General features: G+C 39.7%; 1 protein-coding gene across 1 annotated transcript; it reads left to right on the top strand.

Annotated features, from left to right (window-relative positions):
- The first annotated feature begins 7,357 nt into the window (after positions 1–7,357).
- LOC127983798 (SNW domain-containing protein 1-like) lies at positions 7,358–14,878 on the top strand. Its single transcript, XM_052586137.1, has 14 exons — positions 7,358–7,479; positions 8,032–8,185; positions 8,505–8,666; positions 8,769–8,864; positions 9,161–9,267; positions 11,086–11,190; positions 11,268–11,337; positions 11,487–11,552; positions 11,654–11,770; positions 12,162–12,303; positions 13,031–13,133; positions 13,500–13,617; positions 14,067–14,230; positions 14,476–14,878. The coding sequence occupies exons 1-14, from the start codon at positions 7,361–7,363 to the stop codon at positions 14,666–14,668; spliced, it is 1,716 nt and encodes a 571-aa protein (XP_052442097.1). The 5' UTR covers positions 7,358–7,360; the 3' UTR covers positions 14,669–14,878.
- The last annotated feature ends 12,279 nt before the right edge of the window (positions 14,879–27,157 follow it).

The following is a 27,157-nucleotide window of genomic DNA, read 5'->3' as shown; positions in this document are numbered from 1 at the left end:
CGCGTTGTTTTCATATGGATTACTTTATCACAGAATATCTGTTTTGGGCAGCACTTGTTCAGTTTTAAAGTAGACATGTCAAGCTTTCTATAGATATCTCTCTCATGTCTCTGCGTTGAGTATTCATGGAGTTACACTTCATTTTAATGACGTGTTTGTACATGACGATCAGCGCAGAGAAAGGCTGCAGACAGCACATATACTGATAAGACGCTCGGGAGAAAACAAACACATAACTTCATAATCATACTTCGCGTTGTGATTCGGAGATTGAAAATCCCGCTGTACTTACAGAGATTAGAAAAGCAGTCATCAGTGAAATGTTGTGAACACAACAAGGATTTGTTGTACTGCTCTGGTATTGTGGTAAAAATGAATTTTAGCCATTGGTTCTTCTGATCTTCATTCTTTGGCAGTGAAAATAAAACAAACTTGCCTTTACAATTAAAAACACACTGTCTCCTCGACATGATGCTCTCACACCAACCAGAGCGTCTGTGTGGGGGGGTGAGGCAGGTCAGAGCTTTGTTTCTCCCAACACGGTAGGCTGAGATTATTATGCAAAGTGTTCCTAGTGACGTACATAGAGATGGGCAAAAGATTTGAAATCTATAACGACTCGTTTCAGCGATTCAGAGTCGACTCCTTACTTTAGAAGCCAATAACTTTATCGTATACTCTTTGGTTTTATTACTTTGCACATTGTTTACACTGATGGACAGCTACATCATACACTGTAATACAGGTAATTTTTGATTTCCCATCTGTGTGGCTCTTTAACTCTGTTTCAGCAATTGTTTCAATAATATTTCATGGTTCTGACTGCACTGACATACCTTTTACTATGTGCACTTTTTTAAATCCACCAAATTGCCATGCGATGAGTCAGTTATATATGTGCGTGTATTGGCACGATTGTTCAATTAATTCACCAATTGCATTCATCATTATAAGTAGTAATAGGCTGAATTGCAAATAGGTAGCCTAATTCTAATACATGCAATGACTATCCATCATTAAATTTTTATATTTATGTAGCCTACACAATAATATTCTTTTACACTTTAATCCTTATGTTTTTAATATTTGGCATGTTTGTGTGATGTGTGTGTGTAACAAGCAAAGTCAATGTGCACTGTGGACCTGCCCAGAGGCACATTTTCTACCAACGTGCTCTTTAAAAAAACAAAAACATCTTGCGCATCTAAAGACTTTCGAGGTTTGAGGTGGTCTATGGCGAAGTCTATTTTCAGCTCCTTAAAATAGCAATGCGCCAGCAATGTACCTGAACACACCTTTTTTAGAGCAGCCGGACTAAAACTATCAAACACACTTGCGCTGCGCCTTGCATTGCATTGCGTCGGGTGCACGATAGGGCCCTGTATATGTGAAAAGGGCTATTGTTTCCCCGTAGATGCTCTTATTTTGGTTTCAGCTTTGTTTGAGTGTTTTCTGTGTTACCGTGTTTGCTTTTCTTTTATTTTGTTAAACTTTATCTCCCCTTTGTGAATACAGCATTACACAGAGAAAATTTCATTTCATTTATTTTTTCACTGATACTGTAATACTTTAGTCCAATGGTTATGATTTTTAAACTCTGTGAGTGTGGCCTTACCACTGAAAATGTGGTCAGGAGATGATTGGTTGTATTAAAGGTGTGCTTATCCCTGCCGAGGCTGTGTGATTGATCTCAGCTGACATGTCATTTTACCCACTGTCACATTAATAACTTGGTGTCTTTCATGAGAATGACAGACTGCTCAGTCCTGGGAGAACACGCTGTAGGATCCTCAAGGCTAGAGAGCTCGCTCATCACAAATCAAGAGCCCAAGTGTCGCTAAACGCAGCAGAGCATGCAATGTTCCTTCCTAATTCTACAGAAACACTATGGTGGCTGATCTATTGCACACCGAACTTGCACACTGAGCAATAAGTATTCATATTTTACCCATGTTGTTGGCTAAACTGCACCAAATAATTTTAAATGGTTGTCTTCTGACTCTTGTTGATTTGTTTAGGCTCATGTACAGTATAATGCTCCCTACATGTATTCTGCTGACTGGTGTGCTGTAGGACACCCTGAGATGCATACGTCCAAGTTTTGTCTTTATGGTCTGTTTTACACTGCATGCTTAAGTATATTTATTTTGCACCCATTTAACAGCTTAAAACATTCACACTGCATGCTTAAGTGTGATTCCACAAAGCAATAGCGTAGAACACATAAATCACATTTAAAATTGTGCTGTACACTGATTCATAAGCATTAACTACTCATCCATTGTTTGGAAAAAATGGGGAGAAAATTATAATGCAATAAAATGCAAAAAAACTGCTCTGGCTCCCTATCAAACATTGTATTAATTTTAAATCTTGCTTATTACTTATAAAGCCCTGAATGGTTTAGTACCTCAGTATTTTAACGAGCTATTATTGCACTAATGTCCTCCACGTCCTCAGTGTTCTCAAAACTTGATAATACAGTGAATATCAAAATTAACTGCAGGTGGCAGATCCTTTTCCTATTTAGCGCCCGAACTCTGGAATAACCTTCCTAACATTGTTTGGGAGGCAGACACACTCTGTCAGTTTAAATCTAGATTAAAGACCCACCTCTTTAACCTGGCTTACACATAACACACTAATTCAGCCCTGAATGTCAGCAGAGACCAGGACAAGATGAGTGCCAGAGACAGATTCAAACTCAAGACCTTGTCTCCTAGACGCCCATCGGACAAGACCACAGGAAACAGATGATTCTTCTGCACAATCTGACTTTGCTGCTACCTGGAATTGAACTACTGGTTTCGTCTGGTCAGTGGAGAAAAGGCCCCCTGACCGAGCCTGGTTTCTCCAAAGGTTTTTTTTTTTTTATTATTCTTTCACCGATGGAGTTTTAGTTCCTTGAAGCTGTTGCTTCTGGCTTGCTTAGTTGGGGACACTTAATTACTAGCGTTTTTGTTGACTTGATTGCACAGATAATATTTAACTGGACTGAGCTGGATAATTACATTATTGAATTTAATGAAGAACTGCCTTTTTGCTTTATTGACTATTTTCCTATTTAATGCTGTTCAGTTGCTTTGTTACAATCTATATTGTTAAAAGCGCTATATAAACAAAGGTGACTTGATTGTTTTTCAGTAAGCCATTTTTCAAACTATGATTAACTATTCAAGATTAAAGGGTTACTTCACCCGAGAATGAAAATTTGTACATCTTCTGCTCACCCTCGAAGCATCCTAGGTGTATGTGATTTTCTTCTTTCGAAATAATCTAATCGAAGTTATATAAAAAAATTGTCCTTGCTCTTCCATGGCTTTCATGACCAGCATTTTGTTTTGTTCTCTCATCTAACGAACTACGAACAGTGTTGACGAACTATGACATCAGTCTGCACATCTTGCGGTTCCCAACAGTCAGCAGAAGTGATTAAAAAAAAGTGTTTGTTACATTTGAAATCTGGATATTTATATTACAAAAATGCATGGATTCACTAAAGGGGGCTTTTATTCACCCCCTGAGCAGTGTGAGCGGCGTTTTATTACAGATGCGCACACTTTATTTCACGTCTTCTGAACTGCTCACAATAAACATCCACTTAACCCCATTGAAAGCCATGGAAGAGCAAGGACAATTTTTTATATAACTTCGATTGGATTACTCTGAAAGAGGAAAGTCACATACACCAAGGATGCTTTGAGGGTGTTTAGAAAATGGATGAATTTTCATTCTCGTGTGAACTAACCTTTTAAGCCTACACTTGTCTTAATTTAAACCCTGTCCGGGAAACTGCCCCAATAGTAGGCGCTTGGTGTAGACTTAGTGTTAATCTACAGACTTTTAAGATTGACTTAATCCTTCCTCAATAAGGAAAATATAGATACTACATTAATAAATGAACTTCCTCTACTGAAAAGTCAAAAACTATAAGCTTACTAATTAGAGTGAACATGGTGAACCGGCTTTGAGCATTTTTAATTGGTATTTCATCCAGCCTTATCTACTATCAATTTTTGGAAGATTCATTTTGCAAAGAGATCCCAAAATTGCCCCAACACAAAAATAAATGTCTCATCAGAAAGAAATGAAACTGCTTTTCCTTTTATCATGCCTGGCTTCCACAAAGTTCCTGTCTGATCTTGTTATATTGAGACGACATGCTGACCAGGGCAATGACCTACTGTAACTGACAGAGCTTCAGAACTGTCCCCAGCAATAACACAGATTGTCCAAAACAGATACTTGGTTAAAGATGTTTTCTCATTGAACCTGTGGAAAGATGCATCAGGCAAAATGTTTAACAGGTTTTTGCCATCAAATAATATATTTGTCAGACTTGCCTTTCCTGTAAATTAATGTATGTAACATTGTTCTTTCATGGGAAGGAGGAGGTGGGAACCAGCAGACAATCAATAATAAAATAAACACGAAACAGCGCGGCAGCCCCTCACGGACGACTGCCGTGCACAAACAAAATAAAACTACAAAATAAAACCCAGGCCCAGTCCTCTCTCATCCTTCACTGACGTCGCTCCTATTTTATATCCTTCCAATCTCCTCCGTGGGACTCGAGACCGGTGAGTGTCGCAGGTGAATGGTACTGTTGCATAAAGCACTGGTCACCTGTGCATGATGTTATTGTATGTAAATCCTGTTGAGAAAAAAAAACAGCATATGCTGGTTAGGTATATTTTGAAGCATGACAGCTTTTCTGAGCTGGTTTAAAGTGGTTCTTAGTTGGTCATTGGCTGGTTTAAGCTGGTCAAGATGGTCCTTAGCAACTAGCTCCTGCTCAGGACTATCTTAAACCAGCTCATTACCAACTAAGGATCAGCTTAAACCAGCACGAACCAGCTGCCATGCTTCAAAATACCTAACCAGCAAGCAAAAGGTTTTTTTTTTCCTATTGTGGACTGACACTGCTGATAAAATTGATTGCATGAGTTTTATTCATAAGTTTAATATTGCTGTATTTAATATTTCAGATACTTTTATATAACCATCCAATTTTATTCAGTCAGAACTTTTCCGTCTCAGTGGCTGGTTCCTGGCAAGAATAAACTGCAAACTGGGCTTTGTGTCAATAATAAAAAGCCAGGGCATGACATGCACGATAACTCCTAACAGCATTAGCATCAGTGCCAAGATGCAGGTCCACTCTTCTGTATCCTAACGATCTTGCTCAGTTGTTAACTTGAAGGAGTGGCATTACACCTCTATGTTATTCTGTGAAATCAGCATGATCAGAACTTAATAGGCTACCTGTTATTGATCATGCTGAGAAATGCTACTCACAGTATTCTGAGTCCCACTAACTCACAGTCACAAGTCGGTGCACTCTATCAACTATTTTTTTGCCAGATCGTTTTAGGTGGCTTGGCCAGACTGCTTTAGTTTTTCCTATTTGGTGGATTTTCTGAAAGAATTTTCCACCAATACAGAAGGGGAACAAAGAAGCAGAAATTTATCAGAAACCAAAGAAACAGTAATGGGGTGTCAGATTAGTGAGCTCTGAAAGAAGGGATAAGTATCATTAGTAATGAGCAATCCAAAAATTTATTTGGTCATCAGGTTTGGGCTAGTTTCATTTTGTTTGCTTACCTCTCTGTTGTATAAACTTTCATGCTACTGGGGCAGATGACTGATGAGTGGAGGGATTGAATTCACAATAATTACCATTACTATATTCTATTAGATCTAGTTACTGTCTCTTTCAATACACTGGTGTGCAATAAAGGCAACATTTACAAATGATCCAAAGCATTGGAAGAAGGAAGCTATAGGTCTATCTGAAGAACAGGGTGTCTTACTGCGGGCAGAATACGTGGGTAGTTTTAAATGGAAACTGACATTTGGCATGGCTGGAGGAGTCCCTTGTGGCCCTTTTGCTGAGATAATGGTAACTGTCTTCTTAAGTTAAACTGCCTCATTGCTCAGTGCTACCACAGGGTGTAGGAGTCCAACACATCAGTATTCTGGGGCTACACACAGCTCGGCAGCCCTGTGAATTAACACTCAATCTGTCATCTGCAACCAGTGAAATATCCAGGAAGGCTAATGCAGTCGGATGGGAAAGAGACATTAGCTGAGGAAGTGATGTATTAACACAACACTGCTTATGTCTCTAAACTGTTTATAGCCATAGCATGTTCTTTTCCTATAGTGAAAAGCATAAATAGTGAAACATAAATGCATTAAGAAATAGCATGCTGCCATGCTGTCGCAAAACCCAGATTTAATTATAATGGGGGCAGTAGACAGCCTAGTTTTAAAACTCTGGGCTGGTAAAACAAGTTTACAGGTCAGACATGGATGGCCTTTTAGTTAAAGAAACATGGTGAGAACATTACTTTTTTTTTAGGTTTTCACCCCAGGTTCTATAAATTCTGCAGTTATCAGGATCCTCGCTTTCTACTATGCATAGTTTTTGCTATTCTAACAATTCTAGTTGCATTTATTTATTTATTTATTCACATTTCATATTTAAATTGTCTAAATTAATTACAAATGTGAAATACAAGCAAATGCTGTTTTAAATGGAAAGTAATCACTTCCCTGAAATCAAGCAAGTTGTTTAGACTGGATTAATCTGAGTAAGTGGATGACCCTGGTCTCCATTGGGCTCTTTGTCATGAATTCTCAATGACAGTGTTCCCACAATAAAATATCACACCATTGATTAATTTCACAGACAGAAATGGATGACTGACAGGAGGACGAACAAGATGTGATTGTTGAAGTTGGTGTGCACTGATGACAATGTCTGTTCTCTCAGTTTGATCTAATATCAAATAATTTGTGTAAAACGATAACACATTATTTTTATAGGAGAAAAGTTGTAGTGGTGTTACTTAGTATTTAAATCACTGTGCTGGTAAAAAAAAAAAAAAAATTGTGATTTTCTTAATTTTGTTGGTTCATTTAACTATAAAAAATTGTGAGACATTGCTTTGGGTATAATTTTCTAATTCTAATTCTAATTTTCTGTCAAAAAAAAAAAAGAAAAAAGGTTATATGTAACATGTAAAATATATATATATATATATATATATAATAATAATAATAATAATAATAATAATATAAGTGTAAGGTTCTATTTAAACCGTTTTAGTAATATGCCCTCCCAGAACTGGCACAGAAGGAATTAAGTGGCCTGGTTTGAATATTTAAACTTATACTTAACTAATTTGTCAAAATATAATTTAAGCAGAATAGCTGATTTAGTATTTTATACTAATGACATTAAAAAAAATTACATATATACATATATATAATATTAAACAAATATTAATAAAACATTAATTGATGCATCATCATCCTACCATCCTGCATGTAAGTATATCTATAAAATGAATATATGCTGTACTCTTTTAATTTATCCAGTGAATTATCCCTCTTTTCCCCAAACATCGCGAGACGGGATTTCAGTGGCGTGACGTCAGAGCGCACAGAAACAGTCAACATGTCGCTAGCGAGGTAAGTCGTACTGGATTTCTTTTTATGGTTTTATTTTTGTGCTTTTGCATTAAATGTAAATATAAAGAGGTTAACGTGTTTTCATTTAATCCACAATTGATTTTTGTTGTTAATTTACGTTCTTCATTAACTTAGTTTTCTTATTTGACGCTGAGGCCTGCGGCCTTGGGCTCTTTGTATAACAGGAATGCTAAGAAGCTAATGCTACGTCAACAGCGAAGCAATAAAATAACATTTTTGATACAAAGATACATATCAAATACGTGAAAAATGTCTGTTTCATCCGTATCCATGCTTATAAAAATCTTTATAAAAGGTTTAAATATTTGTTACGTCTCCATTCGTAGAGGATGTAGGTACCTCTTGTACGTAAAGGAGACGTTTGTTATAACTAACGTTAAGCCTTTGAAATCTTTTTTCCTCTGGTTGAAATACGCGGAGTTCACATTTTCTATATCATACGCCATATGCTAATGTTTGTGGATGTAAACTTACATCCAATATATAGGGATCACACGATGATTTAATATTTTCTATTTTCCTCACTTCTAGTTTTCTCCCTGCACCCACCCAACTGTCCCAGGACCAGCTGGAGGCAGAGGAGAGATCTCGTCTTCAGAGGTCCCAGTCCACTGCTTTGGTCTCCACCCGCAGAGAACCACCTCCTTACGGCTTCAGAAAATCATGGGTGCCCCGGTCGCTAGAGGTACTGCACAGACGATATTTATATAAATTAGTGCTGGGCAATGATTAATCACATCCAAAATAAAAGGTTTTTGTTATATAATGTGTGTTCAGTGTGTACATTTGTTATGTGTATATATAAAGACACACACATACAGTATATATTTTTCAAAATATTTAAATGTATTTACATTTCATTATAGTGATAGGTAAATGAGGTAAAATTATCTGCCGCTGTGAAAAAAGCACCTTTATTTGGCTGGTGGCAGGTGTTATGTTTCCTATTCTGCTGAAATCATGTAAATTTCTTTGCTAATCTTATGTTTGATATTGTTTTAAAGGACTTTGGAGATGGAGGAGCTTTTCCAGAGATCCACGTGGCCCAGTTTCCTCTAGAAATGGGAAGGAAGAAAAGGACCTCCAACGCTCTGGCAGTGCAGGTGGATGCAGAGGGCAAGATCAAATATGATGCCATTGCTAGGCAAGGTCAAAACAAAGACAAGGTGCCTCATCTTCTTGTGTTGTTAAATTGTTTATATTTTCAGTGGTTCAAAGCTGAAGAGGATATAATATCACACCGTTTTTTGTTCGTTTTTTTGGAACAGGTCGTATTCAGTAAATACACAGACATGCTTCCTAAGGAAGTGCTGAACGAAGATGATCCTGAGCTGCAGAAACCCGACGAAGAGGCTGTGCAAGAGGTGAGGTCACCAAAGAACAAAAAGTTAATACTTTCTCTCAGTATTGTTGTTTGAGTAATGACATAGTATACAGAAGCAGATCTTTAAGGCTTCATTTAAACCGCAGTGTCTGACAAATCCTGGTCTGAAATCACTAACCTTAATACTGTGGGTTTTTCTTGATTGGTGTTAAACAGTAAAAACAATATTGGTACTATTGTTGTTGCTTTTTAATCCAGCAATAGTCCTCGTGAATTTCTCACACTTATGAAGTCAAGCCAGCATGATACAACTCTCCCATTTCCCTCTTGCTGTAGCTTACAGAAAAGACCAGATCAGCTCTGGAGAAACAGGTGTCACAGAAGATTGCTGCCGCCATGCCGGTACGTGCTGCAGACAAACTGGCCCCAGCACAGTATATCAGGTAAGAGCAGTTCCACTGCAAATGACCTTGCATTTGGAGTATAAATATATGTGTTGGGATCAATAAACTATCTGAAACTATACACGTTTTGTTGTTGATTACCACAGCAAATTATTTAAACTGCTCCGTTGATTTAAGAAAAAGAAAAGTGGAGCTTACGCGTGAATTATTCAGTGCAATCATTCTTTATAAGGTAGGGATAGATGCAGTTGTCTTTGCATTGCAAGATGTCTCAGAAATTATACTGTCTCTTTCTTTTCCAAGTAAGAATGTGAAACAATTTGGTTGCATAATTTATATATATATATATATATATATATATATATATATATATATATATATATATATATATATATATTTAATTAAATAAATTTAAATAAAGGAGAATTCGGCCGATAGTGGAACCTCGGATCCAGGAGGAACAGTGTGGTTTTCGTCCCGGTCGTGGAACACTGGACCAGCTCTATACCCTTTCCAGGGTGCTGGAGGGTTCATGGGAGTTTGCCCAACCAGTCCACATGTGTTTTGTGGACTTGGAGAAGGCATTCGACCGTGTTCCTCGCGACATCCTGTGGAGGGTGCTCCGGGAGTATGGGGTCGGCGGCTCCCTACTTAGGGCTGTTCGGTCCCTGTACGACCGGAGCAAGAGCTTGGTTCGCATTGCCGGCAGTAAGTCAGACCTGTTCCCGGTGCATGTTGGACTCCGGCAGGGCTGCCCTTTGTCATTGGTTCTGTTCATAATTTTTATGGACAGAATTTCTAGGCGCAGCCAAGGGCCGGAGAGTGTCCGGTTTGGGGACCATACGATTTCGTCGCTGCTTTTTGCGGATGATGTTGTCGTGTTGGCATCCTCAGACCAGGACCTTCAGTGTGCATTGGGACGGTTTGCAGCCGAGTGTGAATCGGCTGGGATGAGAATCAGCACCTCCAAGTCCGAGGCCATGGTTCTCAGTCGGAAAAGGGTGGATTGCCCACTTCAGGTTGGTGGAGAGTTCCTGCCTCAAGTGGAGGAGTTCAGGTATCTTGGAGTCTTGTTCACGAGTGAGGGAAGGATGGAACGTGAGATTGACAGACGGATCGGTGCAGCTTCTGCAGTAATGCGGTCGCTGTACCGGTCTGTCGTGGTGAAGAAGGAGCTGAGCTGTAAGGCAAAGCTCTCGATTTACCGGTCAATCTACGTTCCTACTCTCACCTATGGTCATGAGCTGTGGGTCATGACCGAAAGGACAAGATCCCGGATACAGGCGGCCGAAATGAGCTTTCTCCGTCGGGTGGCTGGGCGCTCCCTTAGAGATAGGGTGAGAAGCTCGGTCACTCGGGAGGAGCTCAGAGTAGAGCCGTTGCTCCTCCACATCGAGAGGAGCCAGCTGAGGTGGCTCGGGCATCTATTTCGGATGCCTCCTGGACGCCTTCCCAGGGAGGTGTTCCAGGCACGTCTCACCGGGAGGAGGCCCCGGGGAAGACCTAGGACACGCTGGAGGGACTATGTCTCCCGGCTGGCCTGGGAACGCCTCGGGGTCCCCCCGGAAGAGCTGGAGGAAGTGGCTAGGGAGAGGGAAGTCTGGGCGTCTCTGCTTAGACTGTTGCCCCCGCGACCCGGCCCCGGATAAGCGGAAGATGATGGATGGATGGATGGATAAATAATTTTTTTTTTTTAATTAATTGAAATAGATTTTACACACTTTAAGCAGTATAGTATCACTTATTGAATATCGCATTTAGTAACAAGGTATCACATTTTTCTTCAATATTGCACATCCCTAATATATAGTTATTATTTAAAAAAATAATTATAATTATTATTTTTCTTTTATAAAGGTACACCCCTTCACAGCAAGGACTTGCATTTAACTCCGGAGCAAAACAGAGAGTCATCCGTATGGTGGAAATGCAGAAGGATCCAATGGAACCTCCTCGGTTCAAGTATGTCGCCTTAATCTTAGTTTTAAGAGAGTGAGTGTGAGCTGTGTAGGAAACTCAATGTTTGTGTTTTCTAACAGAATCAATAAGAAAATTCCTCGTGGACCTCCATCCCCTCCTGCTCCAGTCATGCACTCTCCAAGCAGAAAGGTAGGAGTCTGGCTTCTGCCAACTATTGATTCCAGCATCGATAGTCACCAGCTTTGTTTACTCTCAGAATCAACAGAAACCTGTCTGGAGGAAATATTTATGAGCTCTTAACTAACCTCAAAGAGTTTTTCCCTTTTTTTTTTTTTAAGATGACCGTGAAAGAACAGCAGGAGTGGAAGATTCCACCTTGTATATCCAACTGGAAGAACGCAAAGGTATCACTGAGCCTCCATCAATTATTCATTTTTTTATTGTTGGTTAAAAATATTGACAATGAATATGTTGCTTTCTTACATCTCCCATTGTTGCTTCTCAGGGTTATACCATTCCGCTGGACAAGCGTTTGGCTGCTGACGGACGAGGACTTCAAACAGTCCACATCAATGAGAACTTTGCCAAGCTGGCCGAGGCTTTGTACATTGCAGACAGAAAGGTATAACCCCTTCCCTTAACACTCTGAATCCTGCGATGCTAAGTTTGATGAATTTTAGAAAGTTAAGAAATCTTTAGGACTCTGTCAACATAACCGAACAGTTTCTCAGACCAAAATGATGTCTACAGCACTATATAGAGTTTACTCTTATATCAGGGTGACATCTGTAAAATAATAGTCATATGGCTTCTGTGATAAATTTGGAGACTAATTAATTTACTGTTCTAGCTTCTTCCTGGTGGAAATGTCACTTTCTACAATGTAAACAGTTCCTGATGAATAAGAAAATAAAATTATTTTGTGTGTTGGCCAGTATTTGTTTAACTGTTTAGTTTTTAATTGATGTGTGTGCAAGACTGTTGCTGATATTTTTGATGTGTGTTGTATACAGGCCAGAGAGGCTGTGGAGATGAGAGCTCAAGTTGAAAAGAAGATGGCCCAGAAGGAGAAAGAAAAGAAAGAGGAGAAGCTGAGAGAATTGGCTAAAATGGCCAGGGACAGGAGAGCTGGTATCAAAGCCCACGGTGACAAAGGTAGAAAAACATACACCATCACTGAATGCCTACAGTGATAATCAGGATTGCTTTTTACATTTTAATTGAATTCTTAGGCAACTTGTAGGTTTGCACGTTAAATATGGGCTGATATTTAATGCCCATCTTGTCCGTAAAGCCGGTTCTGTAATCAGCGGTAAAACTCTACAGCATTTCCTACACAGAGCTGTTTTCACTGACAAGCTGATCTGATAATATGATCGTGGTATAGCACAGCTTGTCAGTGAACAATGGCTCTGTGTAGTAAATGCTGCTCCATGTATAATCACGCACGTGTAGAGATTTACCACTGATTACAGAACCAGCTTTACGGACAATATGTGCATTCAATATCAGACGATATTCATCGTGCATACCTAGCAACTTGGTATCAAACTGGATTCAGAGATATTTAAATTTGATTTTAAAGTTTAAGTAGCATAACATGTAATGCATTTAAAATGAATGATTGAGTATGAATCATCCTTTTACATCTTATCTTACACGATATTATAAATTATTTATGTATAACAGTCAATTAAATAGTTATTGCTGGATGCCCTTTATTATTTAAAATTCATAACATTTTATATTGAATATGTTATTAATAGAAAAAGTAAAAGAATTTGGTCTTGACCCTGGTTTTGACTGACCCTCACGTCAGGTCACGAGTGTGCTGTCAGATGTGTTGGAGAGATCACCATGTGTGTCTTTGATTTCCTCTCAGGTGGTGAGGACACCGAAGTCCGGGAGCGTGACGAGATCCGTCACGAGAGGAGAAAAGATAGGCAGCACGACAGGAACATCTCCAGAGCTGCCCCTGATAAGAGGTGCATGCATTTTTTACACTTTTGCCATAAATCATTTATGTTCTGGTAGAACTGGTGCACACGTTCCACTTTAACTTGCATGATTTAGCGTTATTTTCTGTCCTGTGATCTCACACGAGTCCCGCAGGTGTTAAATTTTACATCCGGCACCTTTTAGTGAAACAAACTGACGCATCCTCTGTTCAGGCCAAGCTTGTCATGCTTCTTAAAATGTTTTTAACCTGTAGTTGTAATCGCTTTAATTATTAAATTTTTTCCTAAAAAGATGTTCCTGTGACAATTCCCCAAACTCCCAGTTTGTGACATGTGTAATGTAGTGTGATAAGTGTGAGTTTAACTGATGTCAGTGTGATTTGTTCTGTTCAGGTCGAAACTCCAAAGAGATCAGGACAGGGACATCAGTGAGCTCATTGCCCTGGGCCAGCCGAACCCCCGTACCTCCAGTGAGGCTCAGTATGACCAGAGACTCTTCAATCAAAACAAGGTAATCAGCCCTTGGGCTTTGCTGATCTCAGATTAATGGTTTTAGGTTGGCCTTTTGGTTTAGATAAGTTAGGTGTGCATTTAACACTAAATAAAACAAAACTTTTAATGGTAATAATGAACTTATGAGCAGGAAATCATTTAATATCTAATCAAATATTGAATTCCTAGAGTCCTGCTCATCATCATGAACCACAAAATATTACGATTTGGTTTCAATCTGAAGTACTTGCCAATGCATGACTTATGCCAATTAATGGTCTAAATGGGAATAGAAATCAATGTTTTTTAAACTGGGAAATTAAGTCATTGCATAAACATATTTAAAGTTGAAATGTAAAAAAAAATCCAAGTCCAGTAATCAGAAATTTCTGTTAGATGCTTACCTTTTAGCTGTAAGTTTGCCTTGTTTTCTATAGGTATGAAACTCATTCTATGCTTGTTTTTCAGGGGATGGACAGTGGTTTTGCTGGTGGAGAGGATGAGATGTATAATGTGTATGATCAGCCCTTCAGAGGTGGCAGAGACATGGCACAGAATATTTACAGGCCCACTAAGAGTGCAGATAAGGACATGTATGGAGACGACCTGGACACACTCATGCAGAACAACAGGTATGGAGACACCTGAACTGAATATTTACATGCATTAAAAAAAAACAAAAAAAAAAACCACATCAGATAAAAGAAAAACATTTATAGAGAAATTAATGATTTGAGTAATATTCTAGGTATGAAGCAATTGTGATTAGTACTAAATACTAATACGTTTTCTTAGAAAGGACCTATTTCTCATGTTTGTTTATTGAATTTCTGTTACTTATGGTGCACACAATTTAACCATGTCCTGTCTTCTCTAGGTTTGTTCCTGATCGGGAGTTCTCAGGTGCTGACCACGGCCCCCGTCGGGATGGGCCTGTGCAGTTTGAGGAGGATCCTTTCGGTTTGGACAAGTTCTTGGAAGAAGCCAAACAGCACGGTGGCTCCAAAAGGGCATCCACTAGTGGGCGCTCCAAGGACTATGACCATGAGAAGAAGCGCAGGAAGGAGTGAGAAGCTTCCTATGTCCACAGCTGAAGGGTTAACAACCCCCCCCCCCTCCTTCTTTTTTTAGCTTTGAATTGAATTATGAAACATTAGTCATATGGTATGTGATCCATTTTTTTATTTTTATCATCTTAAATGTACTCTTTCTTTAATTCAAAAGTGTGAACTTAAACCTGTTGTACTGCAAAGCCATCCTAATAAATTTCTTGTAGAGAATTACATTGAATTTTAAATTTTGTTTATGGTGGGTGTAAGATTTGTCTATAGTAATGTCTTAACAGTGCTACAACTACTTTGGTATTCAATTAAAGGTGAATTTAATTTGAAATGGCTCTCTTCGATAGTCTTATAAATCCAGTCCACAGTGGTTTCAGCTGCTGAGTCTGCTCTTTATATCCAAGAGTGAATTAACCTCTCTAAAAATGTGTTTTCTTTGACTTTGTTCAAGGGAGGGAAGGTTAGTTTTAGAGCCTTATAGAGAATGCATTGCTAACGTTTTATGCAAAAAATTATCTTTTACTTGGTCCTAAGAAATGGGTTCACATTCTTTAAATTTTCTGTCCCCTAAGATTTTTCAAATATAAAAATAAGGACATCAGTTTTATATGGAATTTATTTTGTTTCTTTTTATTAAACATTGAATGTAGATTGGATCAAAAATGTTCAGAATTCAGAAATTGCTAGTGAATTCAGAACAATTCAGAAAATTGTTAGTGAATTTAAGTTATTACAAAGAATTGGTAACGAATTGAATATGATGTTTTGAAGTAGAAAGACTAAAATATATTTGTTTTCACAGCAAGTAGTCCGTTGCATAGTTTATACTGTACCAATAGTAAAAGTGCACCTAATCTATCTGAAGCTGCAGAATTTCTCTTCCTAACACTGAATGATTTCATTATATGCAGGAACAATGCCATCTGCAGTGCATCATGCAGTGCTATATTTGTATGCCAGGATGCAAAAAACTAATGGTGCTTTTCCACTGCATGGTATGGTACAGATCACTTTTAGAGTCATGAGGCCAATTTTAACTCAAAGGTCATCTTTGATTTTGCCATGGATTGCACATTGGAAATGTCCAATATAGAAGTTGTTTATATGATTTAGGTTTCTTAATTGAAACATTCTATGCTTGAGTAATTTCAAGTCATTTTAAATGCATGGACTTGAATGATATTTGTTTTTAGTTAGTTTTTCCCTACGTTTGAAATATTTCTTGAAAAATGAGCCCAATTTGCTTCATGATTAAGTATCCCAACAGAATTGAAAGCAAATAACAGCAACTCCTTTGCTCAACTGTACAGGGATTTATGTGTTGCTTAAAGGAACGTCAGCGCCATTTATTACCTTAGATTACTAGTAATATATCAATGGAAATTTAGCAATCACAAGGTCCACTGTTAAAATAAGCTGCCATTTTATTGCACATATTTCATTGGCTAATTTTAAAAGTGCATAGCACTTGTGGAGGGCGTAGTGATCAGGCCTGAAATTTGTCATTTCTTAAAAATAATATTCCTTAAACTGCTAAGTGTAAAGCATTGGCAATACGAAGTTTTATTATAATCTACCAATAAGAGCTTGGTTTTACTCTTTTTAGAATGAAGTAATTTGTTTCTATAATGCATTATGTGGAGGAAATCTGGAGGAAGTGTTATTATATACTCTAAATGTCTCTTTTATGAAGCTCTTTATTCATCAAGGCATAATCTGTATGTCTTGTTACAGCCAAACACTCATCAAAATATCCTTTCTCATTTTGTTTCTTATTTCAGTTCACCATTGTCCAGGTTTTCAGGTGTATTTAATTCAAGACAGGCAGATAATGAGTCCTCCCTCTTCTGTTGTTTGAATTTCCAAATGAATAGAGCACGAAAAAATGAGTTCCTCATTGATGACAGTCTACGGAAATTGGTTCTTCTGCAAGCTTTTGTATGGTTTGAAGACCAAACAACCAGCACATTGTTTTGTGTCATAATGGAAACTTTGGCGAGCAGACAAAAGCTAAGATTGATAGGTTCTTATCTGCTGTCCATGGAAGAACAACCAGCAATATTCCAGGCTGGTTGTTTCAGTCCATTGAGCAAAAAGCTTTTTGTTCTTTTAGAACAGTGACCAAAATAGCATTCGGCTGCACGTCTAGAACTCCAGAAAGCTTCAGAAGAGAAAGTAAATGTTGTGTCATTCAAACAGAGCCTTTTAAAAATTAACCAGTAAATAGCCAATTATATGTTTACTAAGAAAACTTTACTTTGTGATTATTGGTGATTCTATGGCCACTTTTGGCCCTGTTCACTTTTCCACTAACTTTTGTAAAAAGTGCTAGAAAAATATAACTTCTAATCCTCACTCATTTTGTGAAATTTACAATGCATTGGAAATTATGTTTGAGACATTTGAAAAGAAAAAATGGTTGGGGTGGAAATCATGCCACAACAGAGGGACTTTTTTCAACTGTTTGGATTATTATAATCAAGAGTCAAGAGCCACTTATTTGTCATATGCATAGTTAACACTGGGGAAAACTGGGCATTGATATGGCATAATGGCATAATGTAACATTTCAAATGTTAACCATTTAAAAACTACTATTTGTTACAGTTTTCATAATTTAGGATTAAATGTCTCGGTCTAGAAGAAGGGTAAAAGACACACATACATATATATATATATTATATATATTATATTAAAATTAAATAAATTAAAAGGTTTTTATAAAGGAAGAAATTCAGTTTTTAACAACACATGAGGCACAATAGGGCCAAAACACCCTTATATGCAAGGTATAAATACTGTTTGTGAGATCCTATACAAATACCAGCATAAATCCTCCAAAATTGCATTTGCTGATATCTAGCAAAAGGTAAAAGAAAAATAGAGAATTTCATGTCTCAGAATAACTACAGTATATTTTATTTTAATCTCAGCTGTAAATCAGAGCCAGTTCTCTTGGTTTGGGTTGTAAACACACTTGCAAAAGTAAGATGAAACCATTAATCTTTGCATTGATAAAGGAGGGAATTCAGACTGCAAATGGACTGATATGAACAAGATCAGTTGGCAGACTTGCTTTTATTGTTGGCTTATTGCATCATTTGTCAAGGTGTCTGTGTGTGGGGTGTTCAGCTATGATGAATGTAACGCTGTATGCTTTCACAGAAACTGATGTTCACTAAACTCTTTCATAGAAAAGGGCCTGTCCAAATATTCCTATAACTCTTCCAGAAACAAGGGGATAAATCACATAAACATCTGGTTAAAAATGCCACAGAAAGATTCATTGAGAGTCCCAGCTCAACCCAAGCTTGACAAGAAATGTGCAATGAGAGGATGCATGTGAGCATCCTTAAGGTCAACACGTTTACACATTTCATTCTACATCAGTAACACCCCTTGTGTTTTAAAACATAAATATAATAATCCTTATACTTGTCTTGAAAAATGTGGTAATGGAATTTGGACCTCAAAATTCATAAAGGTTGTGTTAATTACTGATGATTTTCATAATGAAGAAAACATCTGAGAATCATAAACTGTTGTTAGTCAAATAGTTTATTTTGTGCAATAATGCAAAAGTGGAGAAATCGATACTGTTATATTGCCGAAGGAACCAGGGTGATGCCAACTTCTGAGTTGGCCTACAAAAATACACCATCACTGCAGCACATAATTTGTACAAGAAGAATCATGTAGATTAAAACAGTAGCAGGCTAAGAATTGATCCATGGGGAACACCCAAAGGACAGAACTATTCAAAGGACAAAAAGCAGACTCATATAGCTACTTGAAAGTACCACTGTGACTGAGGAGCAATGTCTGTATTTATTTATTAGGATCTAGACAGGATTTCCTTGAGGATTGGGGTGATGTAGTAGTTCTGTCAGGGCAGTGTTGGAGGCAAAGATATCTGTTAATCACAAGGGATATTTGTACTACACAGACGGTTTTTAAAAAGGGGTTGGATTTACACTACACTGTACCTACAGGCCATGAGTCTACATCATAATGATGCCAGATTCTCATCATGTAATCTAAGAATATGAGACATACTTACATAATGGCATGATCTTGTTAACTTTGTGCTGTTGGAATGTGTCCTTTAAAGCATTTTATTTACTTTATTGCATATTGCTTTTAAAATATAACCTGTTTCTTATCGGTCAAGCTATATGAGTTAATGTGTGAGTGTTTATGTAACAGGAAACAAACCCCACTAAGCGTTTGTTACCTCCTGATGTAGCCACTGAAGCCTCACCTTGAAACTTACTGGAAGGAAAAGACTATTGTTTTGGATTACTATACAACAGTATATTACAGTATTTAAGAATGTTTTGTAGTATTTTTAGGGTGCCAATAGGACAAAAATGATTCAATTTGTAAATCTTTAATGCAAATAATCCCATTGATCTTGAAATGAGAACTGATTTGTTAGATAAGCTGTTATCTAATATTAAATGAATAAACCATAAAAGCATAAAGTGTTTCTTTAATTATTGAGAAATACGATTTTGTTAGTTAATTATTAATAAAAATTAATAATTAAAAACCAACTTTGGTGCCAAAGCTAGACCAAGGAGGTCTAGAATACATGAAGAAAGCTGTTAGTAGTCAATTCATCTCGGTGTAAGATGTGTGTGATGTAAAACGTATGTGTTCTTGCCCTCAGTTCTGGACACACTTGTTTATGAGCCATACCACATGCATAAAGGTGAGTATGACTAATCATTGAACAGGAAATTATGTCATAGCGATTCTGACTGGCTAATGGCACTATAAGAATACAAAGTCCCAAGCCCTTTAAATGCAAATGTCATGGGTAATGCCTTCAAGGCTGCAGAATTATTATTATTATTTTTTTTTTTGTCAGAATACACTTTCAGTTAATTATTTTAAAAGGCACTGAAGAAAATTATCCACAGAACGTGTAGTTATAGTCAAGTCAAGTCAAGTCACCTTTATTTATATAGCGCTTTAAACAAAATACATTGCGTCAAAGCAACTGAACAACATTCAGTAGGAAAACAGTGTGTCAATAATGCAAAATGATAGTTAAAGGCAGTTCATCATTGAATTCATTTATGTCATCTCTGTTCAGTTTAAATAGTGTCTGTTTTTATTTGCAATCAAGTCAATGATATCGCTGTAGATGAAGTGACCCCAACTAAGCAAGCCAGAGGTGACAGCGGTAAGGAACCGAAACTCCATCGTTGACAGAATGGAGAAAAAAACCTTGGGAGAAACCAGGCTCAGTTGGGGGCCAGTTCTCCTCTGACCAGACTTAACCAGTAGTTCAATTCCAGGCTGCAGCAAAGTCAGATTGTGCAGAAGAATCATCTGTTTCCTGTGGTCTTGTCCTGGTGCTCCTCTGAGACAAGGTCTTTACAGGGGATCTGTATCTGGGGCTCTAGTTGTCCTGGTCTCCGCTGTCTTTCAGGGATGTAGAGGTCCTTTCTAGGTGCTGATCCACCATCTGGTCTGGATACGTACTGGATCCGGGTGACTGCAGTGACCCTCTGATCTGGATACAGACTGGATCTGGTGGCTACGGTGACCTCGGAATAAGAGAGAAACAGACTAATATTAGCGTAGATGCCATTCTTCTAATGATGTAGCAAGTACATAGGGTGTTATGGGAAGTGTTTCCGGTTCCGGATTACCTAATTAATGCAGCCTAAAAATCCTTAAATGGATTTGGATATTAAAAGCATATTAGTATGTTATGTGTAAGCCAGGTTAAAGAGATGGGTCTTTAATCTAGATTTAAACTGCAAGATTGTGTCTGCCTCCCGAACAATGTTAGGTAGGTTATTCCAGAGTTTAGGCGCCAAATAGGAAAAGGATCTGCCGCCCGCAGTTGATTTTGATATTCTAGGTAGTATCAAATTGCCTGAGTTTTGAGAACGTAGCGGACGTAGAGGATTATAATGTAAAAGGAGCTCATTCAAATACTGAGGTGCTAAACCATTCAGGGCTTTATAAGTAATAAGCAATATTTTAAAATCTATACGATGTTTGATAGGGAGCCAGTGCAGTGTTGACAGGATGGGGCAAATATGGTCATACTTCCTGGTTCTAGTAAGGACGCTTGCTGCTGCATTTTGGACTAGCTGTAGTTTGTTTAATAAGCGTGCAGAACAACCACCGAATAAAGCATTACAATAATCTAACTTTGAAGTCATAAATGCATGGATTAACATTTCTGCATTTGACATTGAGAGCATAGGCCATAATGTAGATATATTTTTTAGATGGAAAAATGCAGTTTTACAAATGTAATCATACAAATGTAATCATAACGTCATTACTGCTGTGGTGTTGGGAAATGTCAACACTTGTTGAGGCGTTATTTTTTGTTAATTTAGCCAGTGTATTCAATAAATACCTGGGGTTATGTTTGTTTTCTTCTAAAAGAGAAGAAAAGTAATCGAATCTAGCAGTTTTCAATGCTTTTCTGTAGGATAGGTTACTTTCCCGCCAAGCAATACGAAATACCTCTAGTTTTGTTTTCCTCCAGCTGCGCTCCATTTTTCGGGCTGCTCTCTTTAGGGTGCGAATATGCTCATTATACCATGGTGTCAAACTGTTTTTCTTAACCTTCCTTAAGCGTAAAGGAGCAACTGTATTTAAAGTGCTAGAAAAGAGAGAGTCCATAGTTTCTGTTACATCATCAAGTTGTTCTGAGGTTTTGGATATGCTAAGGAATTTGGATACATCAGGAAGATAACTTAAAAAGCAGTCTTTTGTGGTAGAAGTGATGGTTCTACCATACTTGTAACAAGAAGTAGAATTTACAATTTTGGCTATATTAAGTTTGCACAAAACTAAATAATGATCTGAGATATCATAAATTGGCTGCATAATTTCAACACTATCAACAACAATTCCATGTGACAGTATTAAATCTAGAGTATGATTTCGACAATGAGTAGGTCCTGAAACGTGTTGTCTAACCCCAATAGAGTTCAGAATGTCTATAAATGCTGATCCCAATGCATCTTTTTCATTCAACATGGATATTAAAATCACCAACTATTAAAACTTTATCTGCAGCCAGAACTCACTCAGATGTAAAATCACCAAACTCTTTAATAAAGAGAAATCCTGAAAACATTGTTATAAATTGAAGCAACACCTCCCCCTTTGCCTTTTAGACACGGCTCATGTTTATAACAGTAATCTTGGGGGGTGGACTCATTTTAAATAATGTAATCATCAGGTTTTAGCCAGGTTTCTGTCAAACAGAGCACATCTATATTATGATTAGTGATCATATTATTTACAACAACAAAAAATTCGTAGAAAGGGATCTGATATTCAATAAGCCAAGCTTTATCATTTGTTTATCCATATTGCATCTTTTTTTTTTTTTTTTTTTTTTTTTTTTTTTGTTGAACCTCAATTAAATTGTTCATCTTAACTTGGTTTGGACGTTTCATGTATTTTCTAGTTCAGAGAACAGACAAAGTCTCTATAGCGTGATATCTAGGTGAAAGAGTCTCTACGTGCTGAGAATTAGCTGACCTCTTTGACGTGAGGCAGCTAGCAGACGGTCGGTTTAGCCGGTCTGTCTGCTTCCTGACCTGGGCCCCAGTTAGTCAAGTATAAACACTAAGACTATTTGCCATATTTCTAGAGAGAAGAGTGGCGCCACCCCAGGAGGGATGAAGACCATCTCTTTTCAACTGGTCAGGTCTGCCCCAAAAGCTTGTCCAATTGTCTATGAAACCTATGTTATTCTGTGGGCACCACTTAGACATCCAGCCATTGAGTGATGACAATCTGCTATGCATCTCATCACCGTAAACAGGGAGGGGACCAGAGTATATTACAGTGTCTGACATCATGCTTGCAAGTTCACACACCTCTTTAATGTTATTTTTAGTGATCTCCGACTGGCGAAGTCGAACATCATTAGCGCCGGCATGAATAACAATCTTACTGTATTTATGTTTAGCATTAGCAAGCACTTTTAAATTTGCCAAGATGTCAGGCGCTCTGGCTCCCGGTAAACATTTGACTATGGTGGCTGGTGTCTCTATATTCACGTTCCATACAATAGAATCACCAATAACTAGAGCACTTTCATCAGGTTTCTTAGTGGGTGCATCACTGAGTGGGGAGAACCTGTTTAATATTTTGATCGGATAAGAAGAGCGGTGTTTTGAACCACGACTACACTGCCTCACTGTCACCCAGTTGCCCTGCTGCAAGGGGCTCTGTTGCCGGAACCAAACAATGTACAGGAATCCCTGAGCTAGACGCATCCAAAGCCGTATCTAGAGCCCTAACATTCTTACTGTCCTCAATTAAAGTTTGGATGCGTGTCTCTAATTCTGAAATCTTCTCTGTCAGCCTAACTATTTCCCTGCATTTATCACATGTGAATCCCTCATCTGCGACAGAGACAGATAAACTGTACATGTGGCAAGAGGTGCAAATAACAATAGCAGGAGAAGCCATTAATCACCGTGCTTGATGAAATATTCTTACCAAAGTTGTTTGATGAACTTGTGAAAAACTGGAGCGATAGAGAGGAGAGGAGAAAAGAAAACAGCGATAGGTTCGAATGAAAAAGCTAATGACAAGCTAAAGAGTGCTAACTCTTTGGCCTTTATCAGTAGGGGCTAAAAGGGCCATGCTAACTCTCCAGTTACTCACATAACCTCATAAGCAACAGCCATCGATTTGAGTGCAACTAAAGCACGGCCAATTACGCAGCCAGCACCATCGTCTTGGTGGCACGCAGGGCCAGATCTGTCAGCGTATGCAGTTTCAAGAAGGCCCCTTGATCCTTACCAGACTTGTCCATGTCCCGGAGAAGTTTGGCCTGAAACACTTGAAGCACAGACAGCGTATGCTGCAGCAGTCAAGGGGTTAACACGCGCTGTATACGGAGCCTGCCATGTTTTGCTGAGCTTGTCATGCACCGCAGGCATGAGAGGAGCTGGACGCTGACAGGAGGAAGGATGACTTTGTCCTTTCAGGAACCATTCATCAAGGAGTCCGAAGACGGGCTCTTCTGGGGCCAACCACTCAAGGCAAAGTTCCTCCACAGGGCACATGAGAACACAAATCAGCTCTGAGTCTATGCTGGGCAACTTAGACTGAGATGGAGGGGCAGCTTCAGGCTCTTTGCCGGAACATGACCACTCATCATTTTCAAATGCCATCAAGGACATGGAGTCATCAAAAACCACCTCTTCCTCAGAAACGCCGAAGGAAACCAAGCCAGTTGCATCTGACGAGGGGCACTGAGGGGGAGAGTGAAGCACGGGGGCCCTGGGCCGTAGACCACATCACTCGAGCCTGAGAAGATGGTTCCGCTCTTCCACTGCTTTTTGCAGAGGGCACAAGCTACATTTGAAACGACAGGCTTTGAGAAATTGTTCTTTTAATTCAGCCGGATGGCTACAGGGGAAACTCCTTCCACTGCAGTGGCTGGGTTCGCCGGCAGAAGAGTAGGCTGTGCTTTTTGCTTTGGCTTCTTGTTGCATCACAGAGTCAGCGAAGAGATGGTCTTGTCGCTGAAGGAGAAGATTCTGATGAAATGGAGCTCCGGGCCAATTTATATGACAGTCAGCTCCGCCCCCATGGCAGAATTACAGCATGAAGTCATTTTAGATTATACTGGATGACGGATTATGAAATAGTTTTCCTTGCAGAAGCCACTGTAGAAATTTTCAATCTGCAAACAGACATTTATGACGCCATACTCAGAGTTAGTGCTTTGCATTTATCTCATCCTAAGTGCACACACAGCAGTGAACACTCACTCAGAGAAGTGGGCAGCCATTTGTTATTTATTTGTTTTTTAATCACAGCAGCGCCTTGCTCAAGGGCACCTCAGTCGTGGTATTAAAGGTGGGAGAGAGTGCTGTACATTCAAAAACCCCCCACCGACAATCCCTGCCGGTACAAGACTTGAACCCACAATCTTTGGGATAAAAGTCTGACTCTCTAACCATTAGGCTCCCTAACCAACACTTGAGCACTATTTGCTCATAACACTCATTTAAGCTAAGCTTTCAAAATATCACCGTGCACACTACAGTCTACAGTTCTTGTTCAACTAATAGAGCATTTGAACCCAGAAACTGTGATGTGTTACATCAGACTTAACAAGGTAACAGTAATATTCAATATTCAATATTTCCCCCATATGAGGCAACCCACTCCAAAATAAAACAGGTCTTATTAAATGAATATAAATTATGATCATGTGTTTGCAGTGACATAGTTTTGGTTTGAACATTGTGAGCATTGAAGTGTGAAATGTTTTAGTGGAGTCCTGGGTTATGTTCACTCATAAGCTTCATTTATTGGTTTGTTTGCTTGCTATGTGTTTATTTTTGTAAAATCATCCACACAAGCAAAGTTGTTTGATAACATAACTGCAATCAAGTAATAGCTTAATAGCCAATTTAAAATGACTTGTTTAGCCTACATAGGATATATAATGTATATTATTTAGGCACTTATAAGCTTGACAGAATGTTTTCATGTTCTCAATTCAGCATGCCATGGGAAAATCTAACTTACCATTTTATAATATCGATGTTGTTTATTTATAACTCCAACAGTTCATCAGGCTCTTAATGATTTAATCTATGCCATCTCTTGGAATATCTTAATGGCAGGCTTTTCCATCACTGTTTAACACATGGCTCTCGATTCTGACTTGTACTTGCTCTTAATTAAAAGTGTACCATTGTACCTAATCTTAATTGTTATTCATTATAATATATATATATATATATATATATATATATATATATATATATATATATATATATATATATATATATATATATATATATATAGTCACGGGAGGAGCACAAGACAGACACAGTGGGCGTGGCGTCAGGCCTCAGAGAGGCTTTTATTAACAGAAATCATAAAACAAAGGGAATAAAAGTGGCCAAAAGGGGGAAAGTGTCCAAAATAACAGGGAATCTGGTGTCCTCGTCGTGCTGCGGGATTTGTGTAGGTCGGGCAGTGTTCATCAAGGAAGGGTCCAGGTAAGGGGCGGAGTCCGGCGGCCGCACGCGCTCCCCTCCTTGGTCCGGGGCGCGAGGGGCGGCGGCTTCCTCTAGCGGCCGCATCTCTCTCGTTGGCCGCGGCGCTGGTAGGGGATGGACGGCCCGGCATCCTGGCCCGTCGGCCGTGTATACGGGTGCGGTTCCCATCCGGATCGCGGGTCCGGCAGCTCACGTCTTGGTGGCGCGGGAGTCCCTCAACGCACCCTTCCTGGACCCACGAGGACACCAGTGTGCATGCACGGGGAAGAGACCGGTCTCCTGAGGAGAGGCGCGTTGGGCTTTTAAACAGCGGCGGTGATGAGGCTCCATTCCCTTCAGGTGTGCCCCATCACACGCCGCCAGCCCTGACTCATCCAGCGCCCCTCCTCTCTCACACCCACTCCAGTCGGGAGCCTGGTGAAGGGCGGCGATTTAGGACGGGGTGCCGGTGACAATCAGGGAGGAGGCAGCTGACTCGTCACATTCCCCCTCCCAAGCGACATCCCCGTCATCAGGGCGCCGCCCACACGGGAGTGCTACTATCCTCAACCAGGCTCCTTACGGTCAGAGTGGGCGGGGATTCCTCTCCGGGCGGTCCTCCCTCTCGCAACGCACCGGAACAGGGACAGAGAAACCGGGTTTTAGTGACAGCCTCAACCAACCACAGGGTAAAATGACAATAACAGAAAAGTCACTTACCCTTTTTGTGGCTGGGAGGCTGTCCCCAGTTTTCCTCCGTCCCAGTCCGGGTTCTCAGGAACGTTTGCAAACGAGAGGGAGTGACGTCACCAGATGTTTCCCAACTGCGCTGTCTAGGCTCCGCCTGCCCGCATTCTCCACCAGTGTCACGGGAGGAGCACAAGACAGACACAGTGGGCGTGGCGTCAGGCCTCGGAGAGGCTTTTATTAACAGAAATCATAAAACAAAGGGGATAAAAGTGGCCAAAGGGGGAAAGTGTCCAAAATAACAGGGAATCTGGTGTCCTCGTCGTGCTGCGGGATTTGTGTAGGTCGGGCAGTGTTCATCAAGGAAGGGTCCAGGTAAGGGGCGGAGTCCGGCGGCCGCACGCGCTCCCCTCCTTGGTCCGGGGCGCGAGGGGCGGCGGCTTCTCCTAGCGGCCGCGTCTCTCTCGTTGGCCGCGGCGCTGGTAGGGGATGGACGGCCCGGCATCCTGGCCCGTCGGCCGTGTATACGGGTGCGGTTCCCATCCGGATCGCGGGTCCGGCAGCTCACGTCTTGGTGGCGCGGGAGTCCCTCAACGCACCCTTCCTGGACCCACGAGGACACCAGTGTGCATGCACGGGGAAGAGACCGGTCTCCTGAGGAGAGGCGCGTTGGGCTTTTAAACAGCGGCGGTAATGAGGCTCCCCTTCCTTCAGGTGTGCCCCATCACACGCCGCCAGCCCTGACTCGTCCAGCGCCCCTCCTCTCACACACCCACTCCAGTCGGGAGCCTGGTGAAGGGCGGCGATT

The sequence above is a fragment of the Carassius gibelio genome, chromosome B20, assembly GCF_023724105.1.
Source record: "Carassius gibelio isolate Cgi1373 ecotype wild population from Czech Republic chromosome B20, carGib1.2-hapl.c, whole genome shotgun sequence".
Classification (NCBI taxonomy): domain Eukaryota; kingdom Metazoa; phylum Chordata; class Actinopteri; order Cypriniformes; family Cyprinidae; genus Carassius; species Carassius gibelio.
Note: the sequence above shows the minus strand (reverse complement) of the source record. Positions and strands in the feature narration are given on the sequence as shown.